General features: G+C 45.2%; 1 protein-coding gene across 1 annotated transcript in view; it reads right to left on the bottom strand.

Annotated features, from left to right (window-relative positions):
* Positions 1 to 655: 655 nt before the first annotated feature.
* CASTOR2 (cytosolic arginine sensor for mTORC1 subunit 2) overlaps positions 656 to 15,352 on the bottom strand; it is a 50,067-nt gene continuing 35,370 nt past the window's right edge. The window contains exons 3-9 of the mRNA XM_053366628.1: positions 10,516 to 10,709; positions 8,626 to 8,758; positions 7,852 to 7,975; positions 7,291 to 7,401; positions 5,804 to 5,886; positions 4,093 to 4,187; positions 656 to 926 (exon numbers count right to left, since the gene is read on the bottom strand). Coding sequence (XP_053222603.1) covers positions 861 to 926; positions 4,093 to 4,187; positions 5,804 to 5,886; positions 7,291 to 7,401; positions 7,852 to 7,975; positions 8,626 to 8,758; positions 10,516 to 10,709 — 806 coding nt within the window. The 3' untranslated portion in view covers positions 656 to 860. The remainder of the gene's footprint in view (positions 927 to 4,092; positions 4,188 to 5,803; positions 5,887 to 7,290; positions 7,402 to 7,851; positions 7,976 to 8,625; positions 8,759 to 10,515; positions 10,710 to 15,352) is intronic.

The raw sequence follows: 15,352 nt of genomic DNA, 5'->3' as shown, positions 1-15,352 counted from the left end.
CCCCAATGGCATCTCTGGGTAGGGCAGAGCCCGGGTGTTGCTGGACTACAACCCCCATCATCCATGACCACTGGTCCTGATAGCTGGGGATGATGGGAGTTGTAGTTCAACAGCAACCAGAGGTTGAGAGAGGCTGGTGCTGATGACACAGAGCTAAAATGGAGCCATCATCTGCTTTCTGTTTCTAAACAAAATGCTGGAATAGATGGTCTGAGACAGGACGGCTCCCTTTTTGTCCTCATAGCATGGTGACGTTTCCTTGTAACAATTGACCCTCTTGGCCTGACACACTTAATGACCGGCCTGTTGTTCACAGAAAAGGCGACAAGAGTCCAAAATTGTATTTTATTTCCCCTTCTCACTGTTCTTCCGCAAATGCGTGCTACACTTTTGCTCTTCCCATCCTCACAAATGTGCTCCATCCCAGTTCCTCCCTCAATTGAAGTACACAGTCTCTTTTATTTCAAACCTCGGATAACAGTGTATTTCTGTCACACCGGCAAATGAAAATGAAAAAGGGGAGAGGGTGGGTGGGTTGAAAGAGAAAACAGCAGAATTGGTACATTACAGTTTTGAAATCCCAAACATTTTTCCTTCTTGCTCCTCACCATGCTCTGCCCCTTTGAAGATTTTATTTTCAAAATTGCTATTTAAAAAAAAAGCTATCAGGAGTTATTTATGCCCCTCAAGCAGTCTTTTGTTTCTTATTTTCTTCACATGTGGCAACGGCTTCTTTTCCCAGGCTCTCTTTGGAGTAAAAAACAAACAAACCACTTTTTCTCTCTCTCTCCTTGCTCCAAGAAAATACTGAGAAGAATTTTTGACAGAAAATGCACTCTTAGTCCCGCTCCAAAGGATTCCTAGTGCTTTTCAGCTTGACTCACTTGAAGTGCATTGATAACACCATTGATATTTTCTTCTGGTACCTGCAGTGGGTGGAAGAAAGAACAACCACCCCTGAAAACCAGGACGCTACATTTTGATAGAAATTCAGACTTCTAGATATGATAAATTATAGGCCAACTGTCATAAATGCAACACTGTAGGGTGCCTAGAATAGATAGACAGAATGTTAAGATGTTATCTAGCATTAGCTTTACTGAGTCAGGTTCACTTATTTGTTTTTAGTCCTTGGACCATGACAAAACAAAGCTTAACAATACAGTGTTACCTTGGTTCTCAAACGCCTTAGCACTCAAACAACTTGGAACCCAAACACTGCAAACCTGGAAGTAAGTGTTCTGGTTTGTGAACTCTTTTTGGAAGCCGAACGTGCTCCATTTTGAGTGTTACGCTTCCGATTTGAGTGTCACACTTCCGTTTTGAGTGTTACGCTGAGGTCTGTCTGTTTTTGCTATTTATTTTGTGGTTTTGTTTTTGTGACTGTGTGGAACCCAGTGGAACCCAGTTCAGCTACTGATTGATTGATTGATTGTGTGACTGCAGTACATCGTTTGCTGCTTTCATTTTATGGATCAATGGTCTCATGAGATAGTAAAATTCATGCTAAATTGCTGTTGTTTTTAAAAGTCTGGAATGGATTAATCCATTTTGAATTACTTTCTATGGGAAAGCGTGCCTTGGTTTTGGAACGCTTTGGTTTTGGAACGGACTTCCAGAATGGATTAAGTTTGAGAACCAAGGTACCACTGTATTAAAGTAAAGCTGAACACGAATGACAACATGAACAAACACAGAACACTCAAGTTTGCTTGGGAAGGCACACCTGGCCCCTTGGGAAAAAAAGATGCCCATTTCAAAATGACTAAAAAGAAAGAAAATGCAAGTTACACACATCTGAATTAAAATAAACATAACATTCTGATTCTCCCTGGGGAAACACAGCCATCTCTCTTAAGAGCTTTCCTCTTTTGTCAATCACTGCCGAAAGAGAATGTGCAGTTCTCGTATGTATCCCCATCCACCCTAAAACCGTGTCCCAGGTATTGCTCTCTTAATTCACAATTAAGAGCAGACCCATCCAAATCAGTCCAGCCACTTCAATGGCTTCTTTGGGTTATCACCCATAATTTTTAATTGATAATGTGTACAATCCTATGGTCCCTGAGAGGACATCTTAAGAGCCTTAGGACACGACAGAGAAGCATTTTTTAAAGACTTTCCCTTGGCTACTGCCAGATAGCGCCGCCAAGGCAGCTGCCCAACTGGTGGTGTTCTGCGAGTAGCAAGGTGTTGGGCGTGTTGCAGAATTGTAGGGATGAACCACTTTCAACTATGGGGGTGTTAAATAACCGAATGCTCCTCCATATAAAAACAAACAACCCCCCCCCAAAACAACAATAACAGCACTCTAACAAGGCACTCTAACAAGGTAAACGGCGTTCCGTGTGCTGCGCTGGCTCGCCAGATGCAGCTTGTCACGCTGGCCACGTGACCCGGAAGTGTCTGCGGACAGCGCTGGCTCCCGGCCTCTAGAGTGAGATGAGCACACAACCCTAGAGTCTGGCAAGACTGGCCCGTACGGGCAGGGGTACCTTTACCTTTAATAAGGCCCTGCATGCAGAAATATAGAGTGCCAAGGACAAAAGGAAGCTGATTTTTGTCCATCCACCTTAGTATTGCCTACACAGACTGGCAGCATCTATGTAGGGTTTCAGAGAACCTCCCCAGTCCTCTCTATAAATCCCAGGGACTCAGCTTGGGACTATACATTCAAAGCAAGCACTCTGCCACTGAGATCTATGGCTGGATGTTACTCTATTTTTCTCCTTGAGCAGCTAGTTTTCTAGGTGCAAGAAATACTTTTTGGACCCTGATGTCAGGCACACCCCCTCCCCGTCACCTCCGAAGTGGCACAGCCCAGACACAGGCTTATCACCCGAGTGCGAAATAAGCCCCTGTGTGTTAGCTTTAGGAAGGCTCTTATGGGCTTATCTTATCAGTGTGGTTAATGTTTAAGGAAATAAACCAAGTGGATCTAACCATTTGACCTTCGCTATCTGAGATGGTGTTGACATTTTCTCTTTTTGAAAAAAACAGTGTACACATTGGAGTTTCCAAGCTAGAAAAGAGGCCGGTGCCAAAAAAATATAAACAAAGCAAAAAAACCTGACCAGAGGAAGAGAAAAGCTGGGATTTGCTGCCTGAGCTTTTAATGGGTTAGAAGGTCAGGGCTCTCTCCGAAAGAGGCTTAATGTAGGAAAGGTAATGGGCAGCATCATGGGGATTGTTTATGGGGGGGGCAGTGAGAGGAGAGACTCTCAAACACAGCATGCGACTTGGCACACACACTGAAACACATTAAAACAAAAGACCCTAACAGTGTCACTAGTCTGCTGCCAAAGCCGGCCTAAGATATTTTATCGCTGGTGTGTGGGTGGGATGTCCAAAATGGACCTTCTCTTTCTCCACGGGGAAGAGCCTCAATTCAGCGGCAGAAGGTTTGCTTTGCATGCGGAAATAAGGAGCCAAGTTCAATCCCTGTATAAAGGCAGATTTTTGTTTATTACACCTGGTGTCTGCAGGTGAAGCTGGGAGATTCCCTACCTGAAACCCTTGAGAGCCACTGCCAGCCAGGGTATTATTGTTGTTGTTGTTGTTGTTGTTGTTGTTGTTGTTGTTATTATTATTAATAATAATAATAATAATAATAATAATAAATTTACATACCACCCTTTATCAAAAGACCCCCAGGGTGGTGTAGATCATTAAGAACAAATTTAAAGCGTGTGATAATAAAAACATAATATGAAGCATATTAAAAAACAGCAAATAAAATAGTAACAACAACAACAACAACAACAATAATAATATTAATAATACCCCCCACATAAAGGCCATAGATTATTTAATGGCCAAAGGCCTGGGGAAATCTTTAGGTGACAAGCGAAACTTTCCCCTTTTCCCAAGGCCTTTGGCTAATTAAACAATCTATGGCCTTTTAAACTGCAGGGAGGGTTATTTGTTGCTATGTGATTCTTGGATGAAGGGCAGTATAGAAATTTTAATAATAATAATAATAATAATAATAATAATAATACAATGCCCTGGTAAAGCTTTCCTGAGCAGCCTCTGCTAATCCCTCTCGATGGACCAATGGTCTTGGTTTAAAAGTAGCACCCTGGGACTTACCAGTGCATGATCAAACTTAAACGTACTGATGTAATAGGCTGGGATGTCAGCTGCCGCCAACGGTTCAGAAATCTGTGCCACAATTCCACATTCATCTAGGGGAGAGAGGAGGAGAAAACAACAGCTCATTACAAACGCCCGTGTTAGCCGAGGAAAGATGCGATGGGGCCACAGACATTCCTGCTTTGGGACCCAGGATTAGATTACTATAATCTTCTTTCCGCAGGGCTACCCAGGGTGACTAGTCTGGAAAGCTTCAACTTGTTCCAAACACAGAGGAGCAGAGGCGCCAGCTTCTCTGCAGAGGACTGAGGGGGCTCGGAGTGAAGTTGCGCAATGTCCTGACGTTGTGAGGAGCCAGACACCTTCTGATCATTGAGGGTGTCTGGCTCCCTCAAAAAATACATGGGGGTATGTGTGCGTGTGCAAAACTGCCTTGGTCCAGGGCCAGATTTAGGTTTGCTGAGGCCCTAAGCTACGGAAGGTAATGGGGCCCTTTATATGTCCAGCTGTCCTTTGTCAACAACAAATTGTCACTGTTTTGTGTTGAATATATGCCGATATGGTAATTTATGGACCTAATAGGTATCTAAAGCCATTTGCACCTAACAAAATATGTATTTTTTCAAAGTAATGGTTGAACTGAAATAAAATTAAGTATATTAATAGTGAAATAATTATTAAGCTCTAACTTAAAATGATTGGAGGCCCATTACTTACATCGCAGGAGCCTACACAACACAAAAGACTGTTGCTGTATGTAGGTTTTATTTTATTTGATTTTTTATCTTATACAGTGGTACCTCAGGTTAAGAACTTAATTCCATTCTTAACCTGAAACTGTTCTTAACCTGAGGTACCACTTTAGCTAATGGGGCCTCCTGCTGCCGTGCAGTTTTTGTTCTCATCTTGAAGCAAAGTTCTTAACCAGAGGTACTATTTCTGGGTTAGCGGAGTCTGTAACCTGAAGCGTTAGTAACCTGAAGCATCTGTAACCTGAGGTACCACTGCATTTTGAAAATGTACATCCAGGTTTTTTCCCTTTAAATTTTTTTGGGGGCCCCAAGAGAGTGGGACCCTAAGCTATAGCTTGTTCAGCTTATATGTAAATCCGGCTCTGCCTTGGCCCCTAGGATCTGGTGCCTATGCCGAAGAGGGCGCCCTGTTGGCTCCTGCAGTCACAGGTCCTTCAACTGGCGGTGAAGGGAGCGTCAGGAATGAGTTTATCTGAGAAACAGAGGCTTTGAGAAGATCCTCTGTTTACTGCAGGGATTTGTTTGCTCTCTGCTCTTGGCATTTCCTGTTGCGCAAAGCCATCTGCGAAACCGTGAAGTGCATAATCTTCATGGAGAGGATCATGAGAGGAGAGGCCAGGGGTATACAGCCTGCTGACTTGCTGAGGTGGGAAGGAGGCGGAAACGGAATGGAGTACCATGGCTGGGCTAGAAACAATGGAGTATCGTGGGATTGTGTTGCCGGTCCCCTGTTAATGATCCTCACCGCTTGGATGAATGGGACTTTCCATGTGAGGGAGAGGTTCCCCGTATCAAAAAGAGCAGAAGAAAAGAATTGCAGCCCTACTGCTTCCTCACCCTGTATACGCCATGTTCCCTGATGGATATATGGACAGGGAAATGACAAGCAAATCCATTAGCTTCTCAGTAAATCCCACCTCAGCAAGTCAGCAGCCAGCCTCTAAGGAACAACCTACCAAATCCAAGAGGCTGCCCTCCAATCCGGACCATCTTCCAGAGTTCTCCCGATGCACTTGTAAACAACAAATTATTAGGAAACCTTTTAAAAAGAGAGAGAGCAGGAAAATAAGATTTCAATCCGTCCTGCTATATTAAAAAGAACTCGAGAAACCCAACACCCATTTATCCACCCAGGGAGGCCTATGGCATCTTTGATGCAAGATTTTTAGATTTAGGGTCGTTGCCAACTAAAGTTTACTATGTGCACCACCTTGAACTCCTTGAAGAAAAAGGTGGCCTATGAATGCAATCAAACCATCTACCAACCAAAAAACTGTTTTGCCACCCCTGCCTCCTTTAAGAGGAAGGGCGGGATATAAATAAACATATACCGTATTTTTCGCTCTATAGGACACACCCAACCATAGGATGCACCTTGTTTTAGAGGGGGAGAACAAGAAAAAAAAAATTCTCTCCCTCTCTGCGCAGCGCCCCTTCAGCGAAGAGGCAGGAGAAATGGAGCCCCTTCCATTTCTCCTCCTGCTTTGCTGAAGGGGTGCTGCGCAGAGAGGGAAAGCTGCGCAGCGCCTCTCCAGCGAAGCAAAGCCAGGAGAGCAAGAGGGATTGGTGCGCACCGACTCGTCTCGCTCTCCAGGCTTCAGCAAAAGCAACGCGAAGCTTCCGGAGCGAGGCGGGAGCACTCCCACTGCACTTCGGAGGCTTCACGTTGCTATCGCTGAAGCCATGGAGCCTGCATTTGCTCCATAAGACACACACACATTTCCCCTTAATTTTTGGAGGGGAAAAAGTGCGTCTTATAGAGCAAAAAAATATGGTAACTAATGCAATGACACTCAAAGTGGCTTGCAAGACATGGCCAATATAAAATTCTAAAGCCACATATATTCTGGAGTAAAAGATTCCACCTGCTGCTCTTTCTTCTGTCCCCCAGAAGAATTCGAACCCAGATCCCGCAAAAGACCACCCCAAAGTGCTGTTTTCCCTGGAATGTTCCTGAAGGCATCTCCTCTCCCAGGCACCCATCCCTCACATAATCTGGGGAACCGGGTTCGCGTCCCCGCTCCTCCACATGCAGCTGCTGGGTGACCTTGGGCTAGTCACATTTCTCTGAAGTCTCTCAGCCCCACTCACCTCACAGAGTGTTTGTTGTGGGGGAGGAAGGGAAAGGAGAATGTTAGCCGCTTTGAGACTCCTGAAGGGGAGTGAAAGGCAGGATATCAAATCCAAACTCTTCTTCTTCTTCTTCATCTCCCTTGGCGTAACTCCCTTGCACCGTTCTGGCTAGCTTTTTGATGATGGCTTCCATGATCTGGGATGGGTGTATGAAGTCCATATGTATTCCAGGGCCCTTTTAAGTTACTTCAGGAGCCAGCTGGATTTTTGGCATTCATGTGGGTGCTGCGTGTTTGCATGGGGGCACATGCGAGGTCTCCTAATAAACACCTGAGGCCCAGTGAATAGGATTTAGGAAGCCGGTTCTCACCTTTTCTGCGTCTGTACATCCATCACCAAAGAAATGTAACCCTCAATGAGGGAGAATGAGAAAAAGCGAATGTGTCCAGAATCTTCATTGCCCACCATAAAATCTTTTACTCTGCGGAGGAAGGGAGAACCAAATTTGGGAACAATTTATATGCTGCTTGATTGTGCCCAAAGCAGCTTACAAAAAGAATAAAGCGTCAAATTTACTACAGTTAAAAACAACTATAAACAAAACTGAAATCAACGACAAGCTAAAAGCCAGATTAAAACACATGCCATCATTCTACATATCTTGCCTAAACAAAAATATTTTTTTGCTGGTGGCAGGAAGAATACAGAGGCAGGGAGTTCCAAAGTGCACCCTAAAAGATCAATACCCGTGGAACAGGTATCATGTGGCACCCCTTCTTTCAAGAAGCTTGTGGCAGCGTTCCTGGCAATCCCAGGGTGTTATGAAGGGAAACTGTCTCAAGCGGGTTAAGTCCAAAGGCATTTCTTGTGAGGTTTAAGGAAGCTTCCTTCTCCCTTGTGCCCTCACCCCAATTCCCTGGTTTGAACTTACCCATTGGAGTAAAACATGACATCCATAAGGAGTGTAGCAACCGAGGGGAGGGTATCTGGGTCCAGGCTGGTGACACAGAACATGTTACTTGGGCTGGAAAGTGGGTGGATGACAGGCCTCTGAACTGAAAGAGAGGAAGAGACACACAGATGTAAAGGAATGATAAGAAGTTATTTCTGCTGTGGCAGCTTGTGCATGTTGGGACTGGTAGGGCTGGAGGCAGGGGGCCTAGTGCATCAGTAGAAATTCATCATGCAATAGATGGCGCCGTTCTTCACACAACAGAGTTACCAGCAACCTGCTGAGGCATTCTCTTCCGCAACCACGTTCTGCTGCAGCAAAACATTGGGAACAAGGGTACTGAAGAAGAGTAGAAGAAGAGTTTGGATTTGATATCCTGCTTTATCACTACCCGAAGGAGTCGCAAAGCAGCTAACATTCTCCTTTTCCCTTCCTCCCCCACAACAAACACTCTGTGAGGTGAGTGGGGCTGAGAGACTTCAGAGAAGTGTGACTAGCCCAAGGTCACCCAGCAGCTGCATGTGGAGGAGCGGAGACGCGAACCTGGTTCCCCAGATTACGAGACTACCACTCTTAACCACTACACCACACTGGCTCTCTTCATCGTAGCACGATGTTGGATGGTGCCCCCCCCCCAAGGAAATTGGCACACACCATTAAAAGAGGTCTTGGTTTGCAACGGGCTGTGACCAGAAAGAGAACACTGATCCCTGTAAAACTGGGGGCAGGTGGCAAACTGGAGGGGAACCATACCCAGTTTTGGTTTCATAAATCCGTTTGTTATCCCGAGGCTGTCGGCCGCCACCGCCTCCCCGTTCACGACCCTGAGGATGGTGAATTCAGAAGCCAGCGTGTGCGTCACAAAGGGCAGGTCTCGCTCACGTATCTGAGCATGGGAAGAAGAAGAAGAAGAAGAAGAAGAAGAAGAAGAAGAAGAAGAAGAAGAAGAAGAAGAAGAAGAAGAAGAAGAAGAGATAATAATAAGCTCATGAGAAAAACAAAGACCCTGTTGCTATTACAGTGGTACCTCAGGTTACATACGCTTCAGGTTACAGACTCCGCTAACCCAGAAATAGTGCTTCAGGTTAAGAATTTTGCTTCAGGATGAGAACAGAAATCATGCTCCAGCGGCGCGGCGGCAGCAGGAGGCCCCATTAGTAAAGTGGTGCTTCAGGTTAAGAACAGTTTCAGGTTAAGAATGGACCTGCCCTTCACTCTAAGCTCCCAGGCTGGGGTTACTGTGGGGCAATCAGCCTCATATAACCAACATGCTTAGCTCTAATTCATGCATGAAGCCTCTCAACAGGAGTGCCAGCTTGGCCTCGCGACTGTGGGTGCCCAGGGCTGTGGGTGCCATGCAGCACGCATGACTCTGGCATCAAAATCTGTGGATGCCCAGCCCCTTGATGGGGGATTTTGTGGGTTCTCGGGGCCCCAGGGCCCCAGGGAGTTGGCACCTATGCCCCATATCAAACAGGACCACGGACAGAGATTGGTTGGATGGGAGTAAGGGCATGTGTGTTTATGCAGGGCTGACCCAATACATTTTGATGCCTGAGGTGAACCACAGAATGGTGCGCCCTCCCTCTCAGGGAGATCAGGAACAAGGGGAATAAAGATCTACACTGGAATCTGCTGCTCTGCGGACCTTGCTGCCCGAGGCAGTTGCCTCTTCTTGCCTTATGGGTGTGCCAGCCATGTATGTCTGCAGGTGTCTTTGTGTCCCCTGTCTAGGAAAACACTGGAGCTCCAATCTTCCTGGCTCCTAGACAGGCCCTGATCCAGGCAGGTGCTTCCATGAGCTTCTCCACTCATGCACAGTTAGCAGGATACTTCCCTGGTTCATTGTCTACTCTGCTCCTGGGAACCCTCACACCCCCACTACGCTTTTCTTAACATCCAGACCACAAAAGCTTCCTCAGAGCATTGTGCATTTGTGTTTGTCCTAAAAAAGAAAAAAGAAGGTATTGCCTGGTTGTGGAATACTTCTTAAGGACCAAAAGAGTTTCCTTTCCTTTCCCCCATTTTTGTTTTGCAAAACAACCGGTTATCAGTGGTTCAAAAGCAGCTGAAGTGTAAAGCTGCAACATTTCTGACACCTCAGCAATCACACACGATTTTACAGGCATGTGCACTACGGCCAAGAGGGGTCCAGCCGCCTACTAAGGACAGACAGAAGTTCAAAAAACTCTGGGACGCTGAGTGCTGCAGGAAGGACAAGGGAGAGAGCTTGCACTAAACAAGGTATCCCCAAAGGCAACACACAGGGTCCACAGGATGAGGGCTATCACTGATTAGGGGCAGAGGGAGTGCCCCGTTTTCTGAGTAAAGTGCAAGCTAGAGTAATTGGATGTGCAGGACTGATGTTGTGCCACAGTCAAATCCAGAGGCTTCCCATTGCCACCCAATACATTCTAGAAACCGCTGCAGTCAGTGCCACTTCTGACACCATGTTGCATGTCGGTTACCTGTTATCAAAATTTTAAAAATTCAGAAGTCACGCAGAAGGTAAATAGGAAATAATTGGGGATCATTCCCTTAAAGTAATAGCCTCGGGAGAGGCCACCCATCTGATTCCTATCAGGTCTTCTGTAGACGGAGCATGACTTCTGTCATTTATCTGCTCACATTGTGTTTCCTTACCAGGATGAAGTCTGTCTGATAAGTGGAGAGCATGAATACTGAGATGTTCTGATCAGCCAACGGAGCTATCACTGATTTGGCAATCTTGGTCACGCCGATGGGCTGGGAGCTGGAGAAACTGCCTCCTCCGGAAACCACGTTGAGCGCCAACCACGTCGCATCTGCCACACTCAGGTGTTCTGAGGAAGGGAGCTCTGAGTGTTGGGAGGGAAAAAAACCCACAATGATTACCTTCATTGGTTCATTGGTGAATATTAATTCAGCTGAGAGCTAAGAAGGGAGTTCTGAAGTGTGATTGATCTTACATTTGTTCTGGAACGTTCCATACCTGTCAAAGAACATGGTGCCTATTTGTCCCTTGCACAGCAAGCACTTCTTGATAATGTTCTGAGAGTCTGTTTATTCTGGCAAATTCAGACAAATATGAATGACATGAAGGCAGTTTACCGTGAAACTATTTTGAGGGCAGTAGCTGTGTTCCTCTGGCATTTATTTTATTATATACATTATACTTCTATACTATCCATCATCTGAGGATCTCAGAGTGGTTTACAATATAAAAACACAAAAATGTATAACACAGTGTTACAAGAAAAATACTGCTCCCTTTCCCACAGGAGAATCAAAATGGCTTCAGGGTTGTTCTCCTGTACTATTTCAGACACATGGTTTATATACTTATGTATGTGTTGGCCTTGTACATTTCTGAACATTTATTTTATAAATATAAGACCTTAGAATTCCTATAACAACAATAAGAAACGAAACAATACCCACAGTTTAAAAAGCCATAGGTTGTTTAGTTAGCCAATAGCCGGGGGAAGAGGGATGCTTTTGCCTGGTGCCTAAAGCTATAGAATCGTAGAGTTGTTAGGGACCCCAAGGGTCATCTAGTCTGACCCCGCTGCAATGCAGGAATCTCAGCTAAAGCATCCATGGCAGATGGCCATCCTTCCTTCCAGGAAGGAGAGCCCACAACCTCCCCAGGGTGCCAACCTAACAAAGGCTCCAGGCAAGCCTTCCCGGGGACACCATTCCACAAATTGGGAGCCACCACTGAAAAGGCCCAACCTCATGTTGCTCCCTCCAGATCTCTTGTGGAGGAGGCACGCAAAGAAGGGCCTCAGAAGATGCAGGTCGGTCCATTTGTTTTTCTTACAGCAATAACAACATACATACCCATTTGCACAGTGCTTTTTTTCTGGGGAGGGGTTACGCAGGGGTATGCATACCCCTAAACATTTGGTATCTGAAGAAGTGTGCATGCACACGAAAGCTCATACCAAGAACTAACTTAGTTGGTCTTTAAGGTGCTACTGGAAGGAAAAAAAAAATTTTGTTTTGACTATGGCAGACCAACACGGCTACCTTTCTGTAACCTAAACATTTTGCAACTCTCAGACTATTAAACAAAAATAAACAACCAACCAGCATGCTTTCTTCAGCTCATTCTTCCTCACATGCCCCCACCCAACTATCGCCTGTGAATGAGAATGATCTGATTTTTTTTGCTCCTCCCTTGATGCAGAAGACCCCACAGAGGGCTGACTCGAGGGGTTCAACAAGGCACTGTGGGATGACCCTGTGTTTCTTTGTTACTCTAACAGGTTATGTGCTTTTGCATAGTGGTAGAGTCCTTACATTGTTTAAAGAAAGAATCCTGACCTTTTCGGAAATTCAGATCCTTTCGCCTCCACTCCCAATATTCTCACTTGCACATTTTCTAGCTGGAACAATTGCAATGCCAAAAATATTTGCTTTCACGTTTCTGCTAATTGATGCCAAAGCCAACACAGCGAAGCTTGTTTCTCAGAATTCATCCAATAAATACCCCAGTCTACCTTCTGCCAACCACTGGTGGAAAACATCTTGCAACACATATGGATTTCTGTGTAGTATTTTTGCTTTCACCCAAAGACTGTGAGGACTCAAAGCTCCTTTTCTCAGGCAAACAAAATGGTTTTGAGCCGCAGCACTCAAGAAGAGATAGTGAAACAGACAGAGGCACATGGGGTGCTTTCTTTGCCCCCATGATACCCCCCCCAAGTTTGTAAAATGCCAAAACAAATTCCAAACTCTCCTGTATGCTTCATCTGTCCTGAGCATACAAAAGGCAAAACAAAACCCAGAAGAATGCAGATAATGTCAACCTCACCTTACAGCCTTAAACTTCAAAATGCAATTGCGCCCTCAAAATTGCATGCATACAATTGCAAAATGCACCTCTCTCTCTCTCTCTCTCTCTCTCTCTCTCTGGTTCCACTTACCCTTGATCCCCACTGCCTTCCACCTCACAGTCACAATGGGCTGCACAGAGTACTCAAAATGACAGGTACGTTTCCGAGCACAATTCAAAGTGTTGGTGCTGATCTTTAAAGCCCAAAATGGCCTCGGCCCTGAAGGAGCGTCTCCACCTCCATCATTCAGCCCAGACACTGAGATCCCGCGCCGAGGGCCTTCTGGTGGTTCCCTCCCTGTGAGAAGTGAAGTTACAGGGAACCAGGCAGAGGGCCTTCTTGGTAGTGGCACCCACCCTGTGGAACGCCTTCCCGTCAGATGTCAAGGAAATAAACAACTATCTGATGTTTAGAAGACATCTGAAGGCAGCCCTGTTTAGGGAAGCTTTTTATTACTGATGTTTTAATGTATTTTTAATCCTTTGTTGGAAGCCGCCCAGAGTGGCTGGGGAGGCCCAGTCAGATGGGTGGGGTATAAATAATAAATTATTACAGTATTATTATAACTACTGATGACTGATATTTCTTGCCCTGGAGCACAGTTGGATGCTGTTATCATAGGGGTGGGGATGAGAAAAGATGCAGTGAATTAAATATTACCACTTCCCCCCCCCCCCAGGGCAGGGAGTGAGGATAGTCCAGGTGTACCCTGGACCTTAGAAGTTGGGGTTCATGCTCTCACCACCAGAAGAAGAGGCTAAAAAAATATGAGTTGAATGGAGGGTCTGGCTGGTGGTAAAGATGCTAACCTATCCAAGCAACCCTTGTATTGACAACACAGGCTTGGTCATTCGCTGGACCGCCTACATTTTGCAATGAACAACTAGGTGTTGCCTCCCACAAGAGAGACGGAATTGTCACCTGATTTTGCAGTTTGCCGGTGACTCCTGCTGTTCTGTCCCAGAATCCTGACACTTACAATCTAAGCAAGATGCCGGAACAGAAATGAAGAGAGAGAGAAGCAGTCTCCAATTATTTTGGGCCGCTCGGTTCGCTCTGTCAACTCTGGCTTCTTCTCCCTAAGTGATTGGGAGAGAGGTGGTGCGTTGGAAAGAGAGATCACACCTGATGCTGTGAAGGTTGACACCAGTGGCCACCCTTCCCGAAACACGGCAATAGAAACACCTTTAATAACACATTTCTGCAATAGTTCCAGCAGCTCTGGTTTCACAAACAGCCACATGAGGATGTGGCTGATGGCAGCGGTTTGTAAAATAAGTATGTGGTAACTCAGACATGGAAAAACTGCATTCTGTACACATGCCTCACCTATCTATCATCTATCTATATCTATCATCTATCTATCTATCTATCTATCTATCTATCTATCTATCTATCTATCATCATCTCTATCTATCTATCATCTATCTATCTATATCTATATCTATATCTATCTATCTATCTATCTATCTATCTAATCTATCTATCTATCATCTATCTATCTATCTATCTATCTATCTATCTATCTATCATCTATCTATCATCTATCTATCTATCTATCTATCTATCTATCTCTATCATCTCTATCTATCTATCTATCATCTATCTATCTATCATCTATCTATCTATCTATCTATCTATCTATCTATCTATCTATCTATCATCTATCTATCTATCTATCTATCTATCTATCATCTATCTATCTATCATCTATCTATCTATCTGTCTATCATCTATGATCCTCATCTGCACCTTTCATTTAAACTCTAGGAATTGTAGTTCCATGAAGCGAATTAAAGGTCTCCTAACACCTCTCAGATGGGACGCGGGTGGCGCTGCAGGTTAAACCACAGAGCCTAGGGTTTGCCAATCAGAAGGTTGGTGGTTCGAATCCCTGCAACAGGGTGAGCTCCCGTTGCTCGGTATCTGCTCCTGCCAACCTAGCAGTTCGAAAGCACGTCAAAGTGCAAGTAGATAAATAGGTACTGCTCCGGCGGGAAGGTAAACGGCGTTTCCGTGCGCTGCTCTGCTTCTCCAGAAGCGGCTTTGTCATGCTGGCCACATGACCCGGAAGCTGTACACCGGCTCCCTTGGCCAATAAAGCGAGATGAGCGCCGCAACCCCAGAGTCAGCCATGACTGGACCTAATGGTCAGGGGTCCCTTTACCTTTTTAACACCTCTCAGCACCTCTAACCAGTGCTTTTTTTCTGGGGGGACACGGGGGTATGCATACCCCTAAACATTTTGTGAATCTTTGTACTTTTGTCCATTTACTGCATTTATTTCCCCCGATTTGAAATATAAAATGGTGATTTTCCTGAGTCAAAATGAGAGTACCCCTAAACATTTATAGAAAAAAAAGTATTGCCTTTAACAAACTTCAGTTCCCAGGATTCCTTGGAGGAAAGCCATGGGCTCCCTAAAATGGCATGATACTGATTTAAATGTACACAGCAGAGGGGGTCCAAGGGTGATTTAAAGTTCCAATCCCCACCAAGCTCTTTAGTTGACCCTCGAGCCACCATCTCTCTCAGCCATGCCAACCTGGCAGGGCTGTTGTACAAATGAACTGGGAAGGAGAAAACTACCATGATTCTCTTCAGAGAAACACAAAACAATATACATTTACATGCATAAACACATGTGCTCCCCTCAGAAA

Source organism: Podarcis raffonei, chromosome 15, assembly GCF_027172205.1.
Source record: "Podarcis raffonei isolate rPodRaf1 chromosome 15, rPodRaf1.pri, whole genome shotgun sequence".
In the NCBI taxonomy this organism is placed as follows: domain Eukaryota; kingdom Metazoa; phylum Chordata; class Lepidosauria; order Squamata; family Lacertidae; genus Podarcis; species Podarcis raffonei.
This window is presented reverse-complemented; position numbering and strand designations above follow the sequence as displayed.